Raw genomic sequence first — 27,735 nt, 5'->3', positions numbered from 1 at the left:
GCCCTGGATTTCTTGTTCTCTGCTCAATTCCTATCTGTCCCCTGGCCCTGAACTCCCACTACTGTTCTGCCTGGAAACACAGCCTGACCTTGCCTGGGCGAAACCTGATTGAAGAAGTGTCTCTGCCTGCCTTTGTGCACATTCACCTTGGAAAGATGTAAAAATGATCAAACAGTTGGATAGGGTTCTTAGGGCAGATCCACGTTTCTGTGAATGAATAACATTTATTCAATATTTACTCTGTGCCAGGCATAGTTATAAATGCTTTACATGTATTAACACAGTTAATCCTCCCAACCTTTTACAGTGGATTCTATCCTGCTCCTTATTTTACAGATGAGGAAAATGAGGCTCAGAGAGGTTGAGCCACTTCCCTCAGGATGCACAGTGAATTATGGAGAAAAAATCTGAACATGAGCAGTCTGACTCCAGATCCTGTGCTCATAGTGTGGAAAGTGTTGCCTCCAGATGTAATTACAGTTTAATGAAGACCAACAACATTTCAGTCACTGTGGGAAGAACTTGGATTCGGTAAGACCTTTAATGGTCCTTTTTTGCAGATTCAGGACAAAGCTGGCCAATGCTGTTTTAAAGATCTAGGAACACTTCCTTTGGAGGCTCCATCCTACATCATTTAAAAAAATAAAATGTTACAGGAAATGTAATTTTTTTGGCTGTAAACACTTGGAAGACCTGTAAGAAATAATTTTGCTTTCAAAGCAATCGGGCTATGAACAGTTTACTTAATTCACTATTGGCTGTAGTTTCTCATTTACACTTGGAATTTTTGTGAAGAAAGAAAGCCTAAACTGCAGATTGTTTCTAAGCATAATGAAAATTTTATGAATATTAATTTAACAAATGAAGCTGACATAATATTACATTTTGTAGGCATGTAATTAAGCATTTATTGATTGTGGTGTTGTAGTATTCTTTTCATAGTTTATATATATATATACACATATATATGTATATATGTGTGTGTATATATATATATATATATACATACATACATACACTTTTAAAAAATAATCCTAAACTTTTCTCTTGCCCTTGAATGGACTTGTAGACCCAACACTGTGGCTGTGAGACCTAATGAATATTTTGAATCATTCATGTTCCTGGCCATACTCCATACCTGCTTGTTCCTCGCAGCTGATCATAAGTAGGCAGAATAACTGACCCTCCACCCCAGGTGGCTCTCTGTAAGGCCCCTCCTGCTCCAGATGTGTTGCTCACTGGCAGCTGGTGAAGTTTTACAGGGACTCAGCTAAGACTGATGAGGAAGAGTGGCTATAACTTACAGCAGGCCCAGCGTGTTGATTTTATCACGATGTGCTCCCTCATTCAGTTCTTCCAATCCATTGCCTGCAGTCTTGAGGCATTCGCTTTCTTTCCTTGAATCACGAAAGGAGAAACTGCCCCGCCTGTCGCTGGGTTTTCCAGTCTTTTTGCGTCGCTCGCCCTTGTCTTTGTAATGGCTCCTCTCTGCTTTACTGTGTCCTCTGCCAAGTCATCTGGAACAGCACAGTGGTTGCAAGTGGCTTTGGAAATCAGACATCCTAATCCTCGCAGCCCATTGGTAAATGGTCACAGAGGAAGAATGTGGGGTGGAGACTGTGAAAGGAGATGAGGAGCACCCAGGAACAACTTTTCTTACTTCATATTATCATTTCAACCCTGTGCTGCAATTTCTGAAAGATGGAGGTATCATTTTCAGCTTTTCAAGTCAGTTAATTACACTGCTGTGAGCTAGTAAAATAATTAATAAATGTTAACATTTGCATGTCATTTTAATTAAGAAATAAATGTCTTTAAATGAAAAACTGCCTGCCAGCTTATACATTAATTACCAGAGTACTGAAAGTACCCTTTGCAAGGTGGCTCCCAAAGTACCCTGGGAAAATGAGCTGTCAATCACTTTTTGCTTGTATGAGTCACAGTGATGTCTTTCTTTGGAGTTCAAACTGCCAGCCAGGTTATGAGAGGGGGTGCTAACCCTGATAAGAGGAGAATAGTCATCTCAACTCTCTATATAGTTGGGGTGGTAGCAGACAATTGGGGCTCTATGCAGTTTTACTTCCATGGATATTTCTGTTAATAATACCTTCTGGTTTCTACTTTTTTATTATAAAAGGAAGTGACAGGGTCTTCCCTGGTGGTCCAGTGCTTAAGAATCTGCCTGCCAATGCAGGGGACACAGGTTTGATCCCTGGTTTGGGAAAATCCCACATACTGCGGGGCACCTAAGCCCATGTACCACAACTGCTGCGCCCGTGCTGTAGAGCCTGTGCTCTGTAACAAGAGAAGCCACCGCAAGAAGCCTGCGTACCACAGCTAGGAAAAAGTCCACATGCAGAAACAAAGACCCTTCTCGGTCCAGATTTCCAAGGCAAGAATACTAGAGTGGGTTGCCATTTCCTTCTCTTAGGGATCTTCCCGATGCAGGGATCAAACCCAGGTCTCCTGCATTGCAGGAAGATTCTTTATTGACTGAGCCACCAGGGAAGCCTGATGAAGGCCCATCATAGCCAAAAATAAATAAATAAATTAAAATGTTGAAAAAGAGATGGCAATGCTTTGTCATATCGTGAAATTAAGTTCTCTGTGCTTGGTCTTCTATTCCTTACATTTTGCCAGGGTTTTCACACAGTCCCTATTAGATAATCAGCTGTAGGCTCTCAGGAGCAGGAATTAGGTCTATCTAGATTGTTCCTCTTTTATAAGATTTTCTCATTTTAAAAGCTGTGAAATATAACACAATTAAGAAAAATGCATGAAAGTGAAAAGAAGATTTTAAAAGTTATTATATGGCAAATACTCAGGTCAAAAGTAGAGTGTTGCTAGCATATCGAAACCTCATGCTTATCTCTTTCTAATTTTCTATCTCCCTGAAGGTAACCATCATCTTGACTTTGACGGTTATCATGTCTTTGCTTATTTTTCCCCAGTAGTTTTGCCACTTAAGTGTGAATCCCTAAACACCAAATTTTAGTTTCACTTGTTTTTGAACTTTGTATAATCCTGGAGTAGGTTTCACTCAGCACTGTACTTGCGAAATTCATCCATATTGTCAGGTGTAGCATTGATGTATTAATTTTTGCTATCGTACATCATGGAAGAACTAGACCACAATTTATTTATCCATTTTTACTCTTGGTGGACATTTGCCTCATGATAATGATGCTGCTGTGAACATTCTTTCTTGTACATGTCTTTTGGTGTGCATCTTATGCATATATGATTCTATTTCTAGGTAATTCCAAACCTACGACGAGATTTTTGGGTTACAGGCTGAGCCTATTAGTAGTCAAGATTGCAAATGGTTTTCCAAAGTGACTGAACCATTTTGCACACTCTTCAGTAACATCAGGGACCTTCTGTTGTTCCATGTTTTCTCCAGCACTTGGTTTTACCAGATTTTTTTAGATTTAACCATCCAAGTGAGTGCTTAGTGATATCTTGTTGTGATTTTAGTGTATATTCCTGTCTTGATTAATGATATTAGGCACCTTTTCATAAGTTTATTGGCCACTAGGGTATCCTCTTTGGTGCAACATCTTTTCAAGTCTTTTGCCCTTTTTTCCTACTCAGTTCTTTGTTGTTTTTTTAAATTTTTAATTGACTTTTAGTAGTTTTATTTATAGTTGGTTATGATCCCTTTATCAGTCAAATGTGTTGAAGCTACCTTCTCTCACCCTGGTTTGTCTTTTCACTCTCTTCTGCCTTCCAAAACAGAAGTTCTGAATTTTGATAAATATAAGTTCTTAATTGTAATGTATTCCAATGAATCCTTCTTTTCTTGTGTAGTTTGTAGGTTTCCTTTCTTGGTCATAAATGGATTCTCTTATATTATTATAGTTATTTTTAAAAATAAATTTATTTTTGGCGGCATTGGGTCTTTGTTGCTGCATGTGGGCTTCCTCTACTTACTTCCTCTACTTCCTCTAGTTGTGTGCGTGGGCTTCTCTTGTTGCTGATCACAGGCTCTAGGTGCATGGGCTTTAGTTGTTGCAACATGTGGGCTCAGTAGATGTGGCTTAAGGTCTTAGTTGCCCAGGGCATGTGGAATCTTCTCGGACCAGGGGTTGAACCCATGTCCCCTACATTGGCAGGCAGATTCCCAACCTCTGGACCACCAGGGAAGTCCTCTCTTGTATTATTTTTAAAAGTTTAAACTTTTTTGTCTTTTTATTTTCATATTTAGATCTACAGTTCACCCAGAACTAATTTTTGTGAATGGTATGAGAAGAAATTAAGTTTTTTTTTTTTTTTCCTTTATGTCCAATTGATCTAGTCCCTTTATTGAGAAGACTGTCTTTCCCCCATAACTCTGATATTTATGCTGAGGTCACAGTTCTCCCAGGCTATTGCCTATCACTGCCTGAGCACAGAGGGTACTAAAGCCTCATTTCTGTCCATGTGGGGATACCTCTAATGGGGGCATTTGCTTGGAGACTACTCATTGGTCTACTGAGACTTTCTCAGGACTGCATTGTGGTCAGAGGCTCTTCATACCCAGGCTTCCTTCTGCCCCTCACAGGTGTCAGACCTACAGTGGGGTCCAGAGGCTCTCTCTACCTTCTGCCAGTCCCTCCCTCCCTCCCTCTTTATCCTTCATATGCTGTCCCTCTCCCTACCATTGCCCTCCCCCCACCCCAGTCAACATCTTGCAAATCTAATCCCATCTTGGCTTGGTTTCTTGGAGGACCTGAACTGATACAGAGTGGGAAGATCTTCGAGTAAGAGACAGTCATAATTCAGTGTCAAGATGACAAAAAACTGGGCTGAGTTCAGGGCAAAAGAGACTGGATGAAGAGAATGAATTGAAGGACTTTCTGAAAATAGAGTGGATGGAAACTGTGCTTGACAATGTGAAGGGCAAGGGAGGGTGTGGAGTTGAAGGTGACTAAGACTGAGACTAAATCATTGTGTCATGGAGGTGGAGCTCATTCCAGGGAACCATCAATGACACTTCCCTCATAGCTCAGCTGGTAAAGAATCTGCCTGCAATGCGGGAGACCTGGATTTGGTCCCTGGGTCGGGAAGATCCCCTGGAGAAGGAAAAGGCTACCCACTCCAGTATTCTGGCCTGGAGATTGTATAATCCATGGGATCTCAAAGAGTCGGACATGACTGAGCGACCTTTGCTTTCACTCAATGACACTAGTTCTATGCTAATTAAGGGATTATTTTGTGATAAAAAATTAATAGCAATGTTAAATTACATTTGTATTGGATCAAACAGTTTACTGAGTGCCTTTGTACTTTATCTCCCTCTTTAACAATAGGGGAGAAGGGGGAAACATGTAAGGGAGGTCCTATTTGTCTTTCTTTTCGCGTGATCTTTACTGCCACCCCTCCCACTTCTTTTTCCAAGGGCTGAAGATTCAGCTGAAGTAATTGATCAGGTAAGGCCATTTCTAGTCAAGGTAGTGTAGTCGCTACCTTTTGGTCAAGGTAGTGTTAGCTCATGGCAAGCCTGTGTATGGTGGGAGAGGTCTTAAGGCAATGTGATGGTTGGAGAGGGGAGGAGGGTCTGGGATCTATGTTGATTTGGTTGGGAGACACCATATTTCAGAATACTTAGGGATGGTGACTTCACACAGGGAGCTAAAATGCTGATTTTTAGGGGTCATTGTCAAGAAGTGGAGAGAGACATGAAGGAAAGTGGAAAGTCAATGAGAGGGAAAGACCATTGTAAGTGGACCAGCAGAGGGACACTAATGTATTAAAATGTTTAAACAGGGTTGCGTGGAGTATGCATATGTATGTGTATACATATATTCTAACCTCAGGTACAGTAATGAAAAAAAGAATTAGATGGAGAGAAGAGAAGTGTGAAAGATGTGTGGAATTAGAAAGATTCCAACAAACTTTAAGATCCTTAAGACTGGCAGCCATTAATGTAGGCTCAGTCAGCTGGTCCATCTCAAGCATCTCCCGTAGCTGCTAGGCTCTACAGACGCTGTGTCTGGGAAGAAAGCTAGACTTTTAAGTTCCTTTCCATTCTAGGATTGGACAGACAGGTATTTATTTAAAAGAGCCAGATGGTTCAAGGGAGTTTCTAAGTTTATACAGTTGGGTACCAGGTTTCAGTCTAAATTTGAGCTCTGGCTTTCTGCTTTCCTGTTGGCCCTGGATTGAGAATAGCCTCTCATTTACCAGCCATCTGGTCCCTCCAAAATCTCTCCTGCTGAGTGGTGTCTCCAAATATCTTCCCAGAGAGAGGACAGAATCTCCAATAAAATCTGGAAGGTGAATGTACATTTTTCCACTAGGGGATCCATAGGTGGAATCCTGGGGAGGAATAGGTCTCCATGTTGAAAGGGTCCATGTGACATGAATCACATTGATATTGATTTGATAGAGCAGGCTCCCTTGAGCAGTCACATGTTGAAGTGTGCCCTGTATGGGGAGTTCATGCCTATGCTTCTAGATCTTTGGTTTCTTAAGAGTTCCTTTTGTAAACCAGTAGGCTCTGGTGCTAATTATTCATCATCTAGCATCAATAAACATTTATAAGTGCCTGCTATGAGCAAGGCAGTGGTGGCAGAAAGGGGTAGAGGAGTCACCTCAGAGATTGTACACATATTGTACCATATGTACAATGTCACACCAGACTGTACCGTATCATTCGTTAGAAAAGATGACAAAACTAGAGAACAATTTAGCTTTGACTGTAACAATAATTATTTTCAGGAAAAGAATTCACTATTATCTCCATCAGTACCACATCTGGATAGAAGAGGTAAAGTTGTCACCAGGGCTTGTAGAGATGAAAGTGAAAGTGTTAGTTGCTTCGTCGTGTCTGACTCTTTGCAATCCCATGGACTGTAGCCCACCAGGCTCCTCTGTCCATAGAATTTTCCAGGGAAGAATGCTGCAGTGGGTTGCCATTGCCTTCTCCAGGGAATCTTCCCAATATTTCCTGCATTGGCAGGCAGATTCTTTACCACTGTGCCACCTGGGGAGCCATCAAGGGGGCTTGTAGAGAACTTAATGTTAATTACACAGTTAACTTTCTCTGCTTTCCATACCCTGGCCTTGACAACCCAGCATTTTGGACCTGGTGAGAGCAGGTCAAGATGAATTCAAGGGCTAACTAGAAGAGGATGCATGGATGCTTAATTGCTTCAGTCATGACTGATTCTTTACGACCCCATGGACTGTAGCCCGCCAGGCTCCTCTGTCCATGAGAAGTTACAAAATGGGCCCATGGGACCAGAGATGCTGAAAAGAATTGAACGGAGGTGTTACCACGTGGTTTGCTGGGGGAAGTCTGGAGTTGGGGGCTGGGGTGGAGATGTGAGTCTCAAGCCCTTCCTTCTAAGCACCAGATGGTAGAGCCACCTCACTGCACTCTGCCTGCTGCCTGGCCCATGTGCCTGCGTGGTGCTGGCCTGCTGTGTTTCACACCAGGATGCCTTTATCTGCTGGGAGGAATAATTATAGTTGAAACAAATGTATGGCAATACCTGGATGGATACAGCTCAATTGACTCCTGACAGGTCTCTGGCTAAGAGAGCCTGAAGCAGCTGCAGTTCTAGAAGAGCAAGTGAGGAGCAGAGGGGTGAGTGGGTGGGATAGTGTAGGACTAAGCACGTGATGGGTAGACTCTTCTGTCTCACCTTACAGATGCCCCTAAGTCTGTGTGTGGGCAGGTCTGGAAATGAAAAAAGTAATTTCTTCCATTCGGTAGAGGTATGCTGTGCTGTGCTTTGCTGCTGAGTCATGTCTTGATTCTTTTCGACCCCACAGATTGTAGTTCGCCAGGCTCCTCTGTCCATGGATTCCCCAGGCAAGAATACAGGAGTGGGTGGCCATGCCCTCCTCCAGGGGATCTTCCCAACCCAGGGATCTAACCCAGGTCTCCCGCATTGCAGGCGGATTCGTTACCAGCTGAGCTACCAGGGTAGCTCTCAAAAGAGGTATTCTCATCACCAATAGTCAGGCTGTCAAGCTGGTGACCATTCCCGGATATACTTTGCAATGCTGGAGGCTCCTCTTCATATACGTGTGTGCGTGCTCAGTAGCTTCAGTTGTGTCCAACTCTTTGTAACCCTGTGGACTATAGCCCACCAGGCTCTTCTGTCCATGGGATTCTCCAGGCAAGAATACTGGAGTGGATTGCCATGCCCTCCTCTATGGGATCTTCCCAACCCAGGGATTGAACCTGTGACTCCTGTGTCTCCAGCATTGCTGGAGGATTCTTTACCCACTGAGCCACAAGGGAAGCACCTCTCTCTGTACAGCAGGGGAGTTTCTAGGAGTTGAAGACCTGAGTGTATGGGAGGGGCCATGCTGCAATAGTTTTTCTCTTGCAAAAATTTTTAACCAGTCTTTACTGTAATTTCAGTTTGTACCGTCCAGCTGCATTCCTTGAATCACTGTCAGGTCCCAACCAGACCTCCCAGCTGGCATCATCCTTGCAGCCAAGCGCAGGAGAGGGCAGTGGATGGATCATGCCCTCTGCTCTTCAGGACTAAGGCTGGACATTTTCTGGGCTTGTCTGGTGGGCATGATCCCAAGGAGAGCACGAACCCAGCTCCGCCCTTCTTGCATTCTTTGCTCCAAGCCCTCCGATCCATCTAGTATCCGGAAGGAAACTTGCCTCGCTCCAGAGCCTCCACACCTGCAACTCCCCAAGTTGGGGCTTTCTCTCCTTGCTTCTTATACCCACTCAGTTAGGGGAAGCACGCTAACTGAAACCACCCACCCTGGCCAGGCACCTTGGTAACCATTTGCGTGAGTTATTTTATGACAGGAGGTTCCCGTAAGGAACACGGAACTAATATGCTACCACCAACCAGAAGAGTTTGGGAAAGGTCAAAAAGCGACACCACTGTCTGATTACCTCCCAGAATCCTTCTCACTGACATCTGTCTTGGCTGAGCAATGTGTGTGCCACTAGGAAGGACTCAGTCAGAATGATTGGCCAGAAACAGCTTGGAAACTAACACCATCACCATAAAACCCGAAACTTCGAGCCACGTGGCAGAGCAGTTCTCCTGGCTTCCCTTACCCTCCTGCTCTCCGCCTGGGTGCCCCTTTCCCAATAAAATCTCTTGCTTTGTCAACATATGTGTCCCTTCAGACAATTCATTTTTGAGTGTTAGACAAAGCCCACTTTTGGGCCCTGGAAGGGATCCCCCTTCCTGCAATGATGCCACCACATCAGGTTAACTCCTACTCCTCATTAGAACCGGAGGCTAGTATTGAACTCTCTGGGAAGGCTGAGTCAGCCAGCCCGGGGCCCTGTGCTCTCATGGCCGCCCCTGCTTCTCCTCTTTGTGTGCCCAGGTGCTCAGTTGTGTCCAATTCTCTGAAATCCCCTGGACTGAGCTCACCAGGCTTCTCTGTCCCTGGGATTCTCCAGGCAAGAAGACCGAGTGGGTTGCCATTCCCTTCCCCATGGGATCTTCCTGACCCAGGGATCAAACTCGGGTCTCCCGCATGGCAGGCAGATTCTTTATCATCTGAGCCACCAGGGAAGCCCCATTTTACACATGACAGTGCAGATATGTCAATGCTATTCCCTCAATTTGTCCCGTCCTCTCCTTCCTCCCTCCCTTGTACCTCGTCTGGGGCTCTTTGTATGATAGATGTTTTCAAACTGATTTAGGGACTTCTAGCATGTGGGCCACAGTACAATCCAAGAGCAGGCATGGAGCAAGCCATTAGCTTTCCTCCTTTCTTGCCTGTTGTATACCGTGTAATGCTGTGGAGGACCAGGCTGAGATAGTGTGCTGGCTTGCAGGCATCCCTTGTGCCTTGATTTTTATTCCTTTCACCATTCAGCTGTGGTTTCTCTCATAATGGTTCCACCAAAGTACTATTTTCCAGTTGAAAAGAGAACTAAAGAGGTAGAAATCAAGATACGAGAGAGAATGAAACACTTTTGGATACTTATTTTTAGTAAAATTGGCATAAATAACTAGATTGTAAGATTGGGGACTGGGAGTGAAAAGACTCGTCTGTCTCTGTCTTTGAATGGATCTGGAATCTGATCCTATAGTCTTCCATCTACCAACTAGTATTGGAGTTACGAGAGAGCCACTATTTAGTTTTGCTCAATTTTTTTCTAAAATATTTATAGTGAAACAAGAAGTAGAAGAAGAATGGGCATTTAGCATCTGCCAACCACTGTGCTGTGTATTTTACTGGGTCATCATCTCATTTAATTGTTTTGATTAAATATTGAGTAGCTTCAAATTGTTGGCAAAGTAATGTCTCTGCTTTTGAATATGCTATCTAGGTTGGTCATAACTTTCCTCCCAAGAAGTAAGCGTCTTTTAATTTCATGGCTGCAGTCACCATCTGCAGTGATTTTGGAGCCCAAAAAAATAAAGTCTGACACTGTTTCCACTGTTTCCCCATCTATTTCCCATGAAGTGATGGGACTGGATGCCATGATTTTCGTTTTCCGAAATGTTGAGCTTTAAGTCAACTTTTTCACTCTCCACTTTCACTTTCATCAAGAGGCTTTTTAGTTCCTCTTTACTTTCTGCCATAAGGGTGGTGTCATCTGCATATCTGAGGTTATTGATATTTCTGCCGGCAATCTTGATTCCAGCTTGTGTTTCTTCCAGTCCAGCGTTTCTCATGATGTACTCTGCATATAAGTTAAATAAGCAGGGAAGAATTGATGCTTTTGAACTATGGTGTTGGAGAAGACTCTTGAGAGTCCCTTGGACTGCAAGGAGATCCAAACAGTCCATTCTGAAGGAGATCAGCCCTGGGATTTCTTTGGAAGGAATGATGCTAAAGCTGAAACTCCAGTACTTTGGCCACCTCATGCGAAGAGTTGACTCATTGGAAAAGACTCTGATGCTGGGAGGGATTGGGGGCAGGAGGAGAAGGGGACGACAGAGGATGAGATGGCTGGATGGCATCACTGACTCGATCGACGTGAGTCTGAGTGAACTCCAGGAGTTGGTGATGGACAGGGAGGCCTGGCGTGCTGCAATTCATGGGGTCGCAAAGAGTTGGACATGACTGAGCGACTGAACTGAACTGAACTGAGCTTCAAAGAGTATTCATAAAATATATGTGATGTGTAGAGAACTATAATAGTGGACACCTGTGTTCAGCTTTACTTTTGAAATCCCCTGTGTGCCTCCCCTGGCAGCATCCTGCTTCTTCAGATGTAGTCATTTTTCTTTCAGCTTCTGCCAGTCTGGGAGGTGTGAGATGGTATCCTGTTGTGGTTTTAATTTTTCTTTTCCCTGATTATGAATGATGTGAGCACATTTTCCTTTGGCTATGGCTATTTATATTTCTTTTTCTGCAAAGAGCAGGTCTTTTGCCAATCTTTTTCTATTGGGATCTGTATCTTTTTGTAATAGATTTGTGGGAATTCTTTGTGTATTTTAGATACTACGGGCTATAGACTGAGTGTTTGCTCATGCTCAGTCACTCAGTCATGTCCAACTCTTCGGGACCTTTTGTACCGTAGCCCGCCAGGCTCCTCTGTCCATAGGATTTCCCAGGCAAGAATACTGGAGTGGGTTGCATTTCCTACTTCAGGGGATCTTCCTGACCCAGGAATCGAACCCACTTCTCCTGCTTTGGCCAGTGGATTCTTTACCGCTGAGTCACCTGAGAAGCCCAGACTGAATATTTGCGTCCCTTTAAAATTCAGTGTTGAAGCCTAATCCACAGTGTGATGATGATTGAGGTAGGGCTTTTGGGAGGTGATTAGGTCATGAAGATGGAACCCTCCTGAATGGGATGAAAAAGATGTCCAGGAGAGAGCCCTGGTCCCTTCCATCGTGTGAGGATGCAGGGAGAGCATGACTGACTAGGACTAGGAAGTGAGTTCTTACTAGGCAGAGTCTACAGCCACTTTCATCTTGGACTTCACAGTCTCAAAAATGGTGAGAAATTAATTTCTGTTGTTCGTAAACCATTCAAAATGTGGTATTTTGTCACACAGCCTGAATGGAGTGAGACAATAGCCCAACTATATGTTGCAACAAGTAGCTTCTCTTTTCACTCTCTTTACATGTTTTTTGGTGAACAGGCATCGTAATTTTAGCTTAGTCCATTTACCAAACTTTCCCTTATATGGTTTAGCTTTTGGTGCCATTTCTGTGCAGTTGAGGTTATGAACATATGGGCTGTATTATCTTCTAAATGTTTCATAGTTTGGCCTTTCATGTTAAAGTCTTCAGTTTGTCTGGAATTGATTTTTTTTTTAAAGTTGAACTATAGTTGATTTACAATAGTATGTAAGTTTCGGGCGTATAACATAGTGATTCACCATTTTTAAGGTTATATTCTGTTTATAGTTATTAAAAATATCAGCTATTTCCCCTGAGTTGTACAGTATGTCTTTGTAGTTTATTTATTTCATACACAGTAGCTTGTACCTCCTAATCCCCTGCCCCTATTTTGTCCCTCCCCACTTACCTCTCCTTTCTGGCAACCACTAATTTGTTCTCTTTGTGAGTCTGTTTCTTTTTAGATTCCCATATAAGTGATAACATACAGTATTTGTCTTTCTTTTTCTGACTTTTTTCATCAAGCATAATACCCTCCAAGTCCAAACCCATCCATGTTGCAAATGGAAAAATTTTATTCTTCTTTTTTTAGTGAAATAATTAGAAAGTATTTGCAAGTTATTGCAAATAGAAATCCTGCTGTGACTATTTCAGTGAATAAATGAGCATTTTCAAAACAGTATATCAGATCATTTCATTCTTTTTTGTGACTGAGTAGTATTTGTGTGTGTGTGTGTGTGTGTGTGTGTATAAGTATTCCAGAACCCTAACCTGGTGGCTCAGTGGTGAAGAATCCACCTGTCAATGCAGGTACATGGGTTTGATCCCTGGGTCGGGAAGATCCCATGGAGAAGGAAATGGCAACCCACTCTGGTATTTTTTGCCTGGGAAATCCCATGAACAGAGGAGGCTGGTGGTGTACAGTCCATGGGGTCACAAAGGAGTTGGACACAACTTATGGACTGAAAAACAACAACAACAATTCACAACTGAGCCATGTAGTATGCTATGATTACTTTTTCTTTGCTGTAAAACTTTTTGCCTTGTTGGGCCGGTTAACACTCTTTGTGCTTACCACTAATTCATTCTCCCTACTTGCTCCCAGTGTATGAAGCTACTCTTACCATGTAACTACATGAGGTAACTTTTTCAGTTTCCTCTTTTTGATGATTCTAGAGCCTCTTGCCTTCTCTAGACTAGATTACTTATGCCCTATGTGTACTGAACAGCCACTATCTTGATGACTTTTTTCACCATCATCTCAGAAATTTCCTTTGTCTTTCTTTTGTGTCTGCTGTCTTAACCAGGATCCTAAAATTTCTTGAAATAAAAAAGGCATCATCATAGGGGAAAATGTAAATCATTGCTCCAGTTCTTCTACTCCATACTATCCCTTACTTAAAAGCCTTTAACTGGGATTTCTCGAGTGGCCCAGTGGCTAGGACTTTGTGCTCCCAAAGCGGGGGGCCTGGGAATTGATTCCTGGTTGGAAAACTAGGCTCAACATGCAGCAACTAAGATGTGGCAAAGCCAAATAAAAATAAATAAATAAACTTTTACCTTTGTGCCCCACTTTCATAGGTCTCTACCATCTGCTAGTTAATCTGACTATAGATTTTGACTAATTGACTGGTACAAATAATAATGAGACACATAAATTACTCATTGCTCTTGAGACCATGATATGAAGAATTCAGAGCATTTGATTACCTCCTAATGTGAGGATGGAAGAGAAGTAAATCACACTTTTCTTTTGAGGCAATGCTACTGTATAGGGTTTGCATCATGGGGAAACATAATTATCACTCTTACGAACCCACTAGTTCGTTATTGAATAGTTGGCTTTTTAAAGGTGACATGCATCATTTTTCTTTTCTTGAAGGATGATTTAAGGTCATATTTAGCTAATCTACTTTGCTAAGGATCTTTAGGGATAACATTTGAGTCATTCTAAGCCTGGAGTTTGAGACAGACTGTTCATATCCAAATCACAATGGGATGACAAGGACTCTGGGAAGCCTCGAGAGGAGGGAACTGGAGCTGCATGTCCTGGATGCCTTTTCACATCTCTGGAATCAGATGAAACTTGCCAGGATGTAACATTAAACATTTATCCATACAGAAGATAGGGTGGGCATGTATAAAAAGGGAATGAAGATTGATTAAGGTGAATTGGGCAAAGGGATGTAGGAGGATGGGAGGAGCTGGTTCTTCTTCAGAAGATCTTTGCATTTTCATTCATAAAGTTAGCTTTCTATCTGGTTATCCTGATATCCTGAGGTTCTGGGGTTTTCTTTACCCTCTCTCTGCACTTACTCCAGCTGTGCCTGAGTTTATTTAACTGCTTTTTGTAGTTGATAGATAGCCACAGGTGGACAGGTCTTAAAATGTGTTAATGTACTGACATAAAGTTTTAGAGGCAAGCGTTTTCTTATTATGATAGAGATAGGTGTGGCCAGGCTTTTCTTTAATAGGTTTGGCTGTGTTAAGTATATTACATAAAAATAGAAAAAAAAACATATTTTTTTTTCTCTCTAATGTAGCTACTAACTGCTTAAAAAAAAAATCTTATCTCTTGATATACTTATTTTTTGCCATGTGCAGCATGTGGGATCTTAGTTCCCCAACCAGGAATTGAACCCACGCCCCCTACTGTGTAAGCATGGAGTCTTAACCACTAGACCATGGAGAAGTCATGCAACTGATTAATTTTAATCTGAAATAGTGGTGATGGATATTGAAACATCTGGGGTGATGTCCTTTATGCAACATACCTGAGTGAATCACCACAAACTTTTCTCCTACATATATATGTAATGAAATGAAACTTTATTCACTCAAATTCCTTTTGCTATGAAGGAATATGTCTCTAGAAGAAATATTTTGAGAAGCCTGTTGAGGTCAGGGTAGGGGACCCCAAATGGCCTTTCAGGAATCAAAAGATATTTCAAATGCTTTCTAAGGAGGCTGAGTCCTGCTAATAAGAGGGCATTCTTTTTCTGAATATTGGGATGGTCAGGCTGAAAGTTAGAGATTAAGAGCTATTCTTAACCATAGAAGGGAGAAAAACTGGACTTTAATACAGTTTTCATTTATCTATTTATTAATTCAGACATTTTTTATTGAGTCCTTCCTCTCTTTGTAACTCAGATGTGTGACTTCAACTCATGTATTGCTGGGTACACAGCATGTGCCCAGTGTAACAGAGGCTTCAGAAAAGACGTAGCACATCTGCCCGAGAGATTGGTGGTCTCCATAAACAGACTATAGAGAATTCAAAACTCACATACATTTTAAAAAACATTAAACTTTAAAGAAATTGCTCTGGGTCCCTTGAGTCTGGGCACCTAGACACTTCCACCTTCATCACATTAGGTACTTCCCTTCCCTAGGCACACACGAAGTGCTCTGAAAATGCAGAGGACAGAGAACATTTCTGGTAGTGGACACAGGGCAGAGTGACTGATGCCAAAAGCTCAGCTTCTCTGCACTGGTCAAGTCAAATCTCAGAGACAGAGTTTTAGGTGAAGTAGGAAATAGGAAATTGGATTTAAGATTTACTGAGCATGGCCCCGCCCATCAGAACAAGACCCAGTTTCCCCCTTAGTCAGTCTTTCCCATCAGGGAGCTTCCATAAGCTTCTTGTCCTTCACCATCAGAGGACACACAGACTGAAAACCACCATCACAGAAAACTAACCAATCTGATCACATGGACCACAGCCTTGTCTAACTCAATGAAACTATGAGCCATGCCATGTAGGGCCACCCAAGACGGACGGGTCATGGTGGAGAGTTCTGACAATATGTGGTCCACTGGTGAAGGGAATGGCAAACCACTTCAGTATTCTAGCCTTGAGAACTCCATGAACAGTGTGAAAAGGCAAAAAGACAAGACACTGAAAGATGAACTCCCCAGGTCGGTAGGTGCCCAATATGCTACTGGAGATCAGTGGAGAAATAACTCCAGAAAGAATGACAAGATGGAGCCAAAGCAAAAACATCACCCAGTTGTGGATCTGACTGGTGATAGAAGCAAGGTCCAATGCTGTAAAGAGCAATATTGCATAGAAACCTGGAATGTTAGGTCCATGACAACTGGAAGTGGTCAAACAGGAGATGGCAAGAGTGAACATTGACATTCTAGGAATCAGCAAACTAAAATGGACTGGAATGGGTGAATTTAACTCAGATGACCATTATATCTACTACTGTGGGCAAGAATCCCTTAGAAGAAATGGAATAGCCATCATAATCAATAAGAGTCTAAAATGCAGTACTTGGATGCAGTCTCAAAAACAACAGAATGATCTCTGTTTGTTTCCAAGCCAAACCATTCATTATCAAGGTAATCCAAGTCTGTGCCCTGACCAGTAATGCTGAAGAAGCTGAAGTTGAACTGTTCTATGAAGAACTAAAAAACCTTCTAGAATTAACACCCCAAAACGATGTCCTTTTCATTATAGGGGGGACTGGAATGCAAAAGAAGGAAGTCAAGAAACACCTGGAGTAACAGGCAAATTTGTCCTTGGAGTACAGAATGAAGCAGGGTAAAGGCTAATAGAGTTCTGCCAAGAGAACGCACTGGTTATAGCAAACACCCTCTTCCAACAACACAAGAGAAGATTCTACACATGGACATCACCAGATGGTCAACACTGAAATCAGACTGATTATATTCTTTGAAGCCAAAGATGGAGAAGATCTATACCATCAGCAAAAATAGGACCAGGAGCTGACTGTGGCTCAGATCATGAACTCCTTATTGCCAAAATCAGACTTAAATTGAAGAAAGTAGGGAAATCCACTAGACCATTCAGGTATGACCTAAATCAAATCCCTTACGATTATACAGTGGAAATGAGAAATAGATTTAAGGGACTAGATCTGATAGACAGAGTGTCTGATGAACTATGGATGAAGATTTGTGACATTGTACAGGAGACAGGGATCAAGACCACCCCCAAGAAAAAGAAATGCAAAAAAGCAAAATGGCTGTCTGTGGAGGCCTTCTAAATAGCTGTGAAAAGAAGAGAAGCAAAAGGCAAAAGAGAAAAGGAAAGTATACCTGTTTGAATGCAGAGTTCCAAAGAATAGCAAGGAGAGATAAGAAAGCCTTTCTCAGCGATCAGTGTGAAGAAATAGAGCAAAACAATAGAGACTAGAGATCTCTTCAAGAAAATTAGAGATAGATACCAAGGGAACATTTCATGCAAAGATGGGCTCAATAAAGGACAGAAATGGTATGGACCTAACAGAAGCAGAAGATATTAAGAAGAGGTGGCAAGAATACACAGAAGAACTATACAAAAAAAAAAAATCTCCACAAACCAGATAATCACGATGGTGTGATCACTCACCAAGAGCCAGACATCCTGGAATGCAAAGTCAAGTGGGCCTTAGGAAGCATCACTAAGAACAAAGCTAGTGGAGGTGGTGGAATTCCAGTTGAGCTATTTCAAATCCTAAAAGATGATGCTGTGAAAGTGCTGCACTCAATATGCCAGCAAATGTGGAAAACTCAGCAGTGGCCACAGGACTGGAAAAGGTCAGTTTTCATTCCAATCCCAAAGAAAGGCAATGCCAAAGAATGCTCAAACTACTGCACAACTGCACTCATCTCACAGGATAGTAAAGTAATGTTCAAAATTCTCCTAGCCAGCCTTCAACAGTACGTGAACTGTGAACTTCCTGATGTTCAAGCTGGTTTTAGAAAAGGCAGAGGAACCAGAGATCAAATTGCCAACATTTGTTGGATCATCAAAACAGCAAGAGAGTTCCAGAAAAACATCTGTTTATGCTTTATTGGCTATGCCAAAGCCTTTGACTGTGTGGATCACCACAAACTGTGGAAAATTCTGAGATGGGAATACCGGACCACCTGACTTGCCTGCTGAGAAACCTGTATGTAGGTCAGGAAGCAACAGTTAGAACTGGACATGGAACAACAGACTGGTTCCAAACAGGAAAAGGAGTACATCAAGGCTATAGATTGTCACCCTGCTTGTTTAACTTATATGCAGAGTACATCATGAGAACTCTGGGCTGAATGGAGCACAAGCTGGAATTAAGATTGCAGGGAGAAATATCAATAACCTCAGATATGCAGATGACACCACTCTTATGGCAGAAAAGTGAAGAAGAACTGAAGAGCCCATTGAAAGTGAAAAGGGAGAGTGAAAAAGTTGGCTTAAAACTCAACATTCAATAAAGTAAGATTATGGCATCTGGTCCCATGGCATCACTCCATGGTAAATAGATGGGGAAACAGTGGAAACAGTGGCTGACTTTATTTTTTTGGGCTCCAAAATCACTGCAGATGGTGACTGCAGCCATGAAATTAAAAGATGCTTGCTCCTTGGAAGAAAAGTTATGACCAATCTAGACAGCATATTAAAAAGCAGAGACATTACTTTTCCAGCAAAGGTCCATCTAGTCAAAGCTATGGTTTTTCCAGTAGTTGTGTATGGATGTGAGAGTTGTACTATAAAGAAAGCTGAGCACCAAAGAATTGATGCTTTTGAAGCATGGTGTTGGAGAAGACTCTTGAGAGTCTCTTGGACTGCAAGGAGATCCAATCAGGAATCAGTCCTAAATATTCATTGTAAGAACTGATAATGAAGCTGAAGCTCCAATACTTTGGCCACCTGATGCGAAGAACTGATTCATTTGAAAAGACCCTGATGCTGGGAAAGATTGAAGGCGGGAGGAGAAGGGAATGACAGAGGATGAGATGATAGGATGGCATCACTGACTCAATGGACACGAGTCTGAGTAAACTCCTGGAGTTGGTGATGGACGGGGCGGGGCCTGGCGTGCTGCAGTCCCTGGGGTCACAAAGAGTCGGACACGACTGAGTGACTGAACTGAAATGAGGAAAGGATAGCTTTACTGCATTGCCCAGCAAAGGGGGACACAGTGGGCTTCTGTCTTGAAAAACTATGTGTCTCAACCCCAAGAGGATTTGATGAGGGGTTTTATGGCAATCCAGGCTTGATCCCTGGGTTGGGAAGATCCCCTGGAGAAGGAAATGGCTACCCACTCCAGTATTCTTGCCTGGAGAATTCTATAGGCAGAAGAGCCTGACAGGCAACAGTCCATGGGGTTGCAAAGACTAGGACAGGACTGAGTGACTTTCACTTTATAGCAACAGTTCAAGGTTGGGGTTGCTGATAAGATTAGGGTGTGTGTTAATAGTAGCAGGTAATGTTTTTTTTTGTTCTGGCTAAGTTCCCCTACCTGGGATCAAACCATGCTCCTGCACTGGGAGCACGGAGTCTTAACCACTGGTCCCGCCAGAGAAGTCCCTTAGGTAATCTTAATGGTTCCTTTAATCTCTGGTCCCCTTAATCCTGCTTCAGGTGCTTTCTTGGCTGCTCCTTCTTTGATTAACAATAATTTGAATTTGCGCTTTGGAACTCAGGAAGGTCCTGGAGGCTGGAGTTTTGCCTACAGGAAACGGTGGGGTGAAGATGGGGAGATAAAAAGATCTCCTTGCCCGGAAGCTCTATAGGGCCTCATTCAGTTTCATGACCAGAGAAGTCTTTATCAAAGCAGAATTTGAGGTGAGTCTCAAATAACTAGGAATGTTTGTTAGGGAACAGTTGGTGAGTGGGTGTTGGGGTGGGTGGGTACATGCTAGGTGAGGGGAGGCAGTATTCCCAGCTCAATGGTTGAAATGCCAGCCAGGGAGTAGACCAGTTTGGCCAGACTGTGAGAGAGTGAGAGAAAAGATCAGAACTGAGTATGAGATCAGTGGATGGGAGCCAAGTAAATATCAATTTTCCTGTTCACTACTGGGAATTTCTGAAGATTTGGAACATTATTAAAGAGATGCTCTAGGCAGGTTAACTGAGAGATGCTATACAAAGGTGGAGGGTGAATTTAGAGATCAGATTGTTTGAATCTGAACGTTGCTCAGTCGTGCCTGACTCTTTGTAACCACATAGACTGTAGATTGCTAGGCTCCTCTGTCCGTGGCATTCTCCAGGCAAGAATACTAGAGTGGGTACCCATTCCCTACTCCAGGAGATCTTCCCAACCCAGGGACTGAACTCAGGTCTCCTGCATTGGCAGGCAGATTCTTTACTACTGCACCACCTGAGAAGCCCTACAATTGCAATACCCTACTTTAAAAAAACATCTTTTAAAATTAGAGTATAGTTGATTTACGATGTTGTGTTACTTTCTTCTGTACAGCAAAGTGATTCAGGTATACATATACATATATCCACTCTTTTTAAGATTCTTTTTGCCTGCGGGTCATTACAGAGTATTGAGTAGAGTTCAGTAGATCCTTAGTAGTTATCTATTTTATGCATTGGAGAAGGAAATGGCAACCCACTCCAGTGTTCTTGCCTGGAGAATCCCAGGGACGGGGGAGCCTGGTGGGCTGCCGTCTATGGGGTCGCACAGGGTCGGACACGACTGAAGCAACTCAGCAGCAGCAGCAGCAGCAGCAGCAGTGTGTATATGTCAATCTCAGCCTCCCAATTTATCCCTCGCTACCCTTTCCCCCTGGTAACCATAAGTTTGTTTTCAAATTTTCCATTTCTTTCTTAGATTGACAGGTTAATTTTTTCATCAACATCACTATTTATTTATATATTTTTCAAATTAGAACACGTTAGTTTTTCCAAATCACTTGCAAGTGCCTTAGCCTCACTTATTACCCTTTCTTGGGAAATAAATCCACTGAATCCTTAGTTCTTTGAGATCTTTGTGGGCAACTTTTAAAAAGGATTTTTTTTTGTACACTATTATTGCTTGCCTCACTCAAGGTTTCAAAAACATTTTATTATAATAATTTCCAGCTTCTTTTTTTGTCCTATTGTCTTCTTTAAAAGAGTTAAAATATACAGAGAAAAGACATTAAGGAAAAAAATCTCAAGTTTATTTTGTATAGAGGCTCACAATCCCCATAAACGCTGTATGATTATTTGTCCTTGGACATCCTTAGAATAATGGGAAATTCAGAGATAATGTTATGCCTGGTGATATTTAAGATAGTAAGGTACTTCTTGATCTTAAACAAATTGAATTTAAGTCTTGTTTGGGGACTAGAGGAAAAAACTACTGGTTTTATCACAAATCCTTCATGTCAGAGCAAACAATGTTTCATTAAAAGGCAGAGAAAAAGTGCTGATGTAGATCCTTCCTTTTTGGGAAGCTGATCCTTTTGGTCATAGAAGGAAGACTGGTAAAAATATTCACATTGTAGTCAACAGGACTGCAACACTTGAATTTGATGAGTAGTATCTATCATTTGAGATATATATGTATGTATCTGGCTACATGATTCAGCAGTTTGATATGCACTGACTCTTTTGAAAAAAATGAAGCATTCTTTTGTGGTTGAATGTGTGTCTTTGAAATATTTCCAGTTGGTGGTCTAGTTGCCAGCATGGTGTTTCCTTCAGCCTTATGGGAATCTCAGAATGTCAGTGCGGATTGACCCAGCACTAAGTCTATGATGATAAGACCATGGGACTTAATTAGGAGTGGGAACAACACAGCTGCATCTGCTAACATCAGTCTCAGTGGGTCAGGGAAGAACTCCCAGGCCTGCTGGCATCTCCCGTAATCTGTTATAGACCAACAAAGCATTAATTCTGCCAATAAAAAATTGTCAAACTCTCCACCTTGTTCCACAAGAATGAAGTTGCTAGGCACTGCAGCTGTTGACCTTCAACACCCACTGAAAGGAGTTCAGAGTGTAGATCAGAAATGAGGCACTCTGTGCTCTAGAAAAAACTGGCAGAATAGGACTTCAAATAGTTATATTTTCAGGAGAAGATTTTATGAACCCAGATTCTTGCATCTCCTCATATCCAGAAAAGCACTAAAACAATTAATGGAGACATCTGCTCCTTGTGGCTAGCAGCAACTTTCTGCCAAAATGTGTGCTTGACTGCATGCAACTCCCATCGCCAAAATCACATATATACTGACCTCCTCCTATCTCATTGGGGCAGTTTCTTAGAGCCATCTGAGAGTCTGTCTCCCGGGCTATAGTCTTCATTAGGCCTTAAATAAATCTTAACTCACGGCCCTCACGTTGTACATTTTTTTGGTTGATAATTCACATGAACAATATTGCAGCACCCTCTACTCTCAGTCTGCAACACCATTTCCTTCCCACTAAAAATCTCAACTCAGTGGGTGGCATATCACTCATGTCCTTTAGAATTTGCTTCAACTGAGCTTTCCAGCCTGACCTGCCACCACCCACCAGTCATGCCAGACTCCTCATCATTCCTGAAGATCCACTCTCGTTTATGCCTCTGTTCTTTTGCCCTTTGTCATGTCATTCCTGCCCATGTCCCTTGGTCAAAATCCTACTCAGCTATTTTTCAAGGCCTGACTCAGTGTTGCCTCTAACACGAAGCCTTCCAGACCCCCATAGTCATTCAACACACACATAATGAGCATCTACCATGTGGCAGGCATGATGCTGATGTTGTGAACAAAGATGGATAAGACACAGTTCCTTCAGGGGATCATATATGTGCTGCCATAGCCCATACAGTAGATGTGCTGGGTAGTATATGAATGATATTCAATTAAAATTCAGTTTTTTCATGACTAAATGTCCTGAGCTTCTGTACAGTTTCTGTGCAGATACAGCTGTCCTGTAGCTGTACACACACTGAATCAACGTCTCAAGAGAGGCTGCGGGGATGGGGGGTGGCGGGGGCGGTGTGGGGAGGGGGGGCTGGGGGGATAGCCTATGACAGAGGATCATGGTTCAGTTCTAAATTTCATATTAGAGTTTTTGAATCTATAACCAGGCAGTAGTCTTGAAGGCTAGACTTTGCTGAAAGGGCTGGAGACTCACATTTGGCCCTTGCTTAATAGGAGGGAGCCAGTCTGAACCTCTGCAGATCGTGGACTTTTTTACTATGAATATAGAAGGAGCTCAGGATAAGTGGTAAGGAAATCCTCACCTCATAGAAAAAAGGAAACTCCCCTCTCCCCCACCCTGCTCCCCAGTGCCTGAGGAGCGAGGAGAGGGGAGAAATGGGGCAGCTGATATTATAACTTATGATAAAAGACATGTGTCTTGCCTTTATCCACATTTTCTGGCTCATAGCTCCTCAAACACTTGAAATTTCCTAAGCAATACAAGCAATGAGAACATTTTATGTTATAATATATACACACATACATATATGCATATTTTGCCCTCAGTTCCTGAAATGGCTTCAGAGATATAAGGATGAAATAAATGTCTTTTTATTCATTACAAGCTCCTTTATTTATTTAAAAAGTATTTATTTATTTGGCTGCCCTGGGTCATGGTTGCAACATGGAAGATCTTTAATTGCAGCATGTGGGATCTAGTTCCCTGACCAGAGATTAAACCCCAGCCCCCTGCGTTGAGAGTGTGGCGTCTTAGCCACCGGATCATCAGGGAGTCTCTACAAGCTCCTTTGAACCACAACTGAGTTTAGATTAATACGGTGACTTTTGGAAAGCCCCCTGGTAATCTAGGGGTGAGGGCTGGTTGGCAGGGAGCTAACCATGTGATTAGAGGGTTAGAACTTCCAATCCCACCACCTACCTTGGGGAGGGCAGAGAGGCTGGAGATTGACTTTGATCATCAGTGGCTACTGATTTAATCAACCATGCCTATGAACTATGCCTCCGCAAACATCAAAAACTTCCAAGCTGGTGAACCAGAACACATTCGTGTGCACCCCACACTGTGGAGACAGAAGCTCCTGTGTTTGGGATCCTTCCAGATTCATTCTATGTATCTCTTCATCTGTTCATTCATACCCTTTAGTATCCTTTGTGAAAAGAAGAGAAGCGAAAAGCAAAGGAGAAAAGGAAAGATATAAACATTTGAATGCAGTTCCAAAGAATAGCAAGAAGAGATAAGAAAGCCTTCTTCAGTGATCAATGCAAAGAAATAGAGGAAAACAACAGAATGGGAAAGACTAGAGATCTCTTCAAGAAAATCAGAGATACCAAAGGAACATTTCATGCAAAGATGAGCTCGACAAAGGACAGAAATGGTATGGACCTAACAGAAGCAGAAGATATTAAGAAGAGATGGCAAGAATACACAGAAGAACTGTACAAAAAAGATCTTCACGACCCAGATAATCACGATGGTGTGATCACTGACCTAGAGCCAGACATTCTGGAATGTGAAGTCAAGTGGGCCTTAGAAAGCATCACTACGAACAAAGCTAGTGGAGGTGATGGAATTCCAGTTGAGCTATTCCAAACCCTGAAAGATGATGCTGTGAAAGTGCTGCACTCAATATGCCAGCAAATCTGGAAAACTCAGCAGTGGCCACAGGACTGGAAAAGGTCAGTTTTCATTCCAATCCCAAAGAAAGGCAATGCCAAAGAATGCTCAAACTACTGCATAATTGCACTCATCTCACACTCTAGTAAAGTGATGCTCAAAATTCTCCAAGCCAGGCTTCAGCAATATGTGAACCGTGAACTTCCTGATGTTCAAGCTGGTTTTAGAAAAGGCAGAGGAACCAGAGATCAAATTGCCAACATCCGCTGGATCATGGAAAAAGCAAGAGTTCCAGAAAAACATCTATTTCTGCTTTATTGACTATGCCAGAGCCTTTGACTGTGTGGATCACAATAAACTGTGGAAAATTCTGAAAGAGATGGGAATACCAGACCACCTGACCTGCCTCTTGAGAAATTTGTATGCAGGTCAGAAAGCAACAGTTAGGACTGGACATGGAACAACAGACAGGTTCCAAATAGGAAAAGGAGTATGTCAAGGCTGTATATTGTCACCCTGTGTATTTAACTTATATGCAGAGTACATCATGAGAAACGCTGGACTGGAAGAAACACAAGCTGGAATCAAGATTGCCGGGAGAAATATTAATAATCTCAGATATGCAGATGACACCACCCTTATGGCAGAAAGTGAAGAGGAACTCAAAAGCCTCTTGATGAAAGTGAAAGAGGAGAGTGAAAAAGTTGGCTTAAAGCTCAACATTTAGAAAACGAAGATCAAGGCATCTGGTCCCATCACTTCATGGGAAATGGATAGGAAAACAGTGGAAACAGTGTCAGACTTTATTTTTCTGGGCTCCAAAATCACTGCAGATGCTGACTGCAGCCATGAAATTAAAAGACGCTTACTCCTTGGAAGGAAAGTTATGACCAACCTAGATAGCATATTCAAAAGCAGAGACATTATTTTGCCAACAAAGGTCCGTCTAGTCAAGGCTATGGCTTTTCCAGTGGTCATGTATGGATGTGAGAGTTGGACTGTGAAGAAGGCTGAGCGCCGAAGAATTGATGCTTTTGTTTGTTGAAGAAGACTCTTGAGAGTCCCTTGGACTGCAAGGAGATCCAACCAGTCCATTCTGAAGGAGATCAGCCCTGGAATTTCTTTGGAAGGACTGATGCTAAAGCTGAAACTCCAGTACTTTGGCCACGTCATGCAAAGAGTTGACTCATTGGAAAAGACTCTGATGCTGGGAGGGATTGGGGGCAAGAGGAGAAGGGGACGACAGAGGATGAGATGGCTGGATGGCATCACTGACTCGATGGACGTGAGTCTGAGTGAACTCCAGGAGTTGGTGATGGAGAGGGAGGCCTGGCATGCTGCGATTCATGGGGTCGCAAGAGTCGGACACGACTGAGCGACTGATCTGATCTGATCTGTAGCAAACCGGTAATCTAGGAAGTTAACTGGCTTCTGGTGTTCTGTGAGCCACTCTAGACAATTAATTGAACCCAAGGAGAGGGTCATGGGAACCTCCGATTTATAGCCTATTGATCAGAAGCACAGGTAACAATTTATAGACTTGCATCTAGACTTCCCCATCTAAAATGGGGAAGGCTTGTGGGACTGAGCCTCAACATGTGGAATCTGACACTATCTTTAGGTAAATAGTGTCAGAATTGACTTGAATTGTAGGACACCCAGCTAGTGTCTGCAGAAGGATGAAATGAAGGTTTAAAACTCATAACGATCATCTTAACAGCTGCAGAAAAAGCATTTGGCAGTATTCTGCAGAACTGCTTGATGTGTGGAAATCCTCCCACCCTCCCTATCCCTGACCTTGCATTTGGTGATCAGAAGCGGCAGTAGCATTCAGAGTATAGTGTACAATGTAAATGAAAACAGTAGGCAGAGAGGGAAGTTTACATGGGAATGATCTGGTTCTCCCAAGTGGGCTCAAGATCTGGACCTCAAACCTCTAAAGGGAATTGAGTAATTACCAGGTGATCCGGGGACTCTGGGAACATTAGAGCAAATACTCTGTCTGCTTCCCTGGGAGACTGCAAATCTCTTAGGAGCCCTGTATCTGATAACTGGTGTTTTTATAAGAAGAGAAGACAGAGAAAGACACAGGGAAGAAGGCTATGTGAAGGTCAAGGTGGAGATTAGAGTGTTGCTGCTGAAAGCCAAGGGACACTGAGATCCACTAGAAACTGAAAGGGGCATGGAAGACTCCTCCTGCAGGGACTTCAGAGGGCCATGGCTTTGATTCCAGATTTCTGGCAGCCCTAGGAAATGACTACTATGCAGAGCTGTGGGGCAGTGTGGCTTATGAGAGCAACCAAGGTGAGTGGCTTATGAGACTTGGCATTTACATGGGCCTGAGTGGGAATATAGACAGGCTGAAGGAGCCAAAGATAGAGAAGAGTCAGGGATGGGATAAGGGAGGCTGGAGAGGAGGGCCAGATATCCAGGACTTCAGCCCTAGCAGGGAGCACTGCAACCCAGAGCACTGAGAGAGGTCAGTCACAGCAGTGGACACTGGGGTAAGAAATGAGTGTCCAGAGGAGACCAGAAAGACCTCAATAGAGGACACCAACAGGTTAGGAAGTTTCCTGCTGCACCTGGTACCATACTGAGAAGGAATTGGGTGTGTGGCTAGACTAGAGCTCCTTTGGAAAGGGGAAGAGAACTGAAAGGGAATATGAGCTTGGGAAGTGAGTGACTCTTTATCTGAAAGTAATGTTTTTAACCTAGAAGAACCTGAGGGTTTTTTTTTTTTTCTTATTTTTTTGATTGCACTATGCAGCATGCACGATCTTCATTCCCCAACCAGGGATTGAACCCAAGCCCCCTGCAGCAGAAGCATGGAGTCTTAACCCTGGACGACCAGGGAAGCCCTGGGCCTGAGTTATCTCTTACTGAAAAATTTAAGATTTGTGTATGTGTATTGTCACTGGGGATTGAGCATAAGGTAAGACTACTTATAGAAAGTATATTTCTAGTTTCTGCATATTTGAGTTTTAGTGTGTAAATGTCAACTTCACTCACTCCACTGTACACACCTATTCCACTGTGTTTTTCTCCCTGTGTTTGTTTCCTTCACTGAACTGTGAACTCCTTGTAGGCAGAGGTGATGTGATAAATCTTTGAATACGTGTCCCCAAAACCTAATGGTACACTATGACGCAAAATATGTCCTCAGGAAACATTTGTTGAATGAATGAAAACATTCAAAATGATTAAATGATATTTAAAAAAATTTTTCCTCAATATGTTTTTGTCAAAGTTTTAGTTTTTAATTATTTTTCTAGTTTTATGGAGATGTAATTGACATTATATTAGTTCTAGATGCATTCCATCAAGATTTGATATTTGTATATGCTATGAAATGATCACCACAGTAAGTCTAGTTAATATCAGTCAACCTCACATTGTTATAATTTTTTTTATTATGATGAAAACTTTTAACATATATATTGGCAAATTTTGTATATACAGTATTGTTAATTAT

At 42.5% G+C, this 27,735-nt stretch overlaps 1 protein-coding gene across 20 annotated transcripts in view; it reads left to right on the top strand.

Annotated features, from left to right (window-relative positions):
• The first annotated feature begins 336 nt into the window (after positions 1-336).
• The window catches only part of CNIH3 (cornichon family AMPA receptor auxiliary protein 3), a 182,288-nt gene continuing 154,889 nt past the window's right edge, over positions 337-27,735 (top strand). For 3 of the 20 annotated variants that reach the window (XM_045165749.1, XM_045165750.1, XM_044943126.2), the window contains exons 1-2: positions 25,996-26,567; positions 27,031-27,195. Coding sequence is in view for 8 of the 20 variants with exons in the window: in XM_025286061.3 (XP_025141846.3) it covers positions 26,517-26,567; positions 27,031-27,195 (216 nt within the window). In the remaining 12 variants the exon portion in view is untranslated. Of the gene's footprint in view, positions 532-25,992; positions 26,568-27,030; positions 27,196-27,735 lie in introns of those variants that run through there. The other 17 variants (XM_045165748.1, XM_044943125.2, XR_006641104.1 and 14 more) reach the window with 15 other exon arrangements.

The sequence above is a fragment of the Bubalus bubalis genome, chromosome 5 (assembly GCF_019923935.1).
Source record: "Bubalus bubalis isolate 160015118507 breed Murrah chromosome 5, NDDB_SH_1, whole genome shotgun sequence".
NCBI lineage: Eukaryota > Metazoa > Chordata > Mammalia > Artiodactyla > Bovidae > Bubalus > Bubalus bubalis.
The sequence above is the reverse complement of the archived record's forward strand: the minus strand, read 5'-3'. Positions and strand labels throughout refer to the sequence as shown.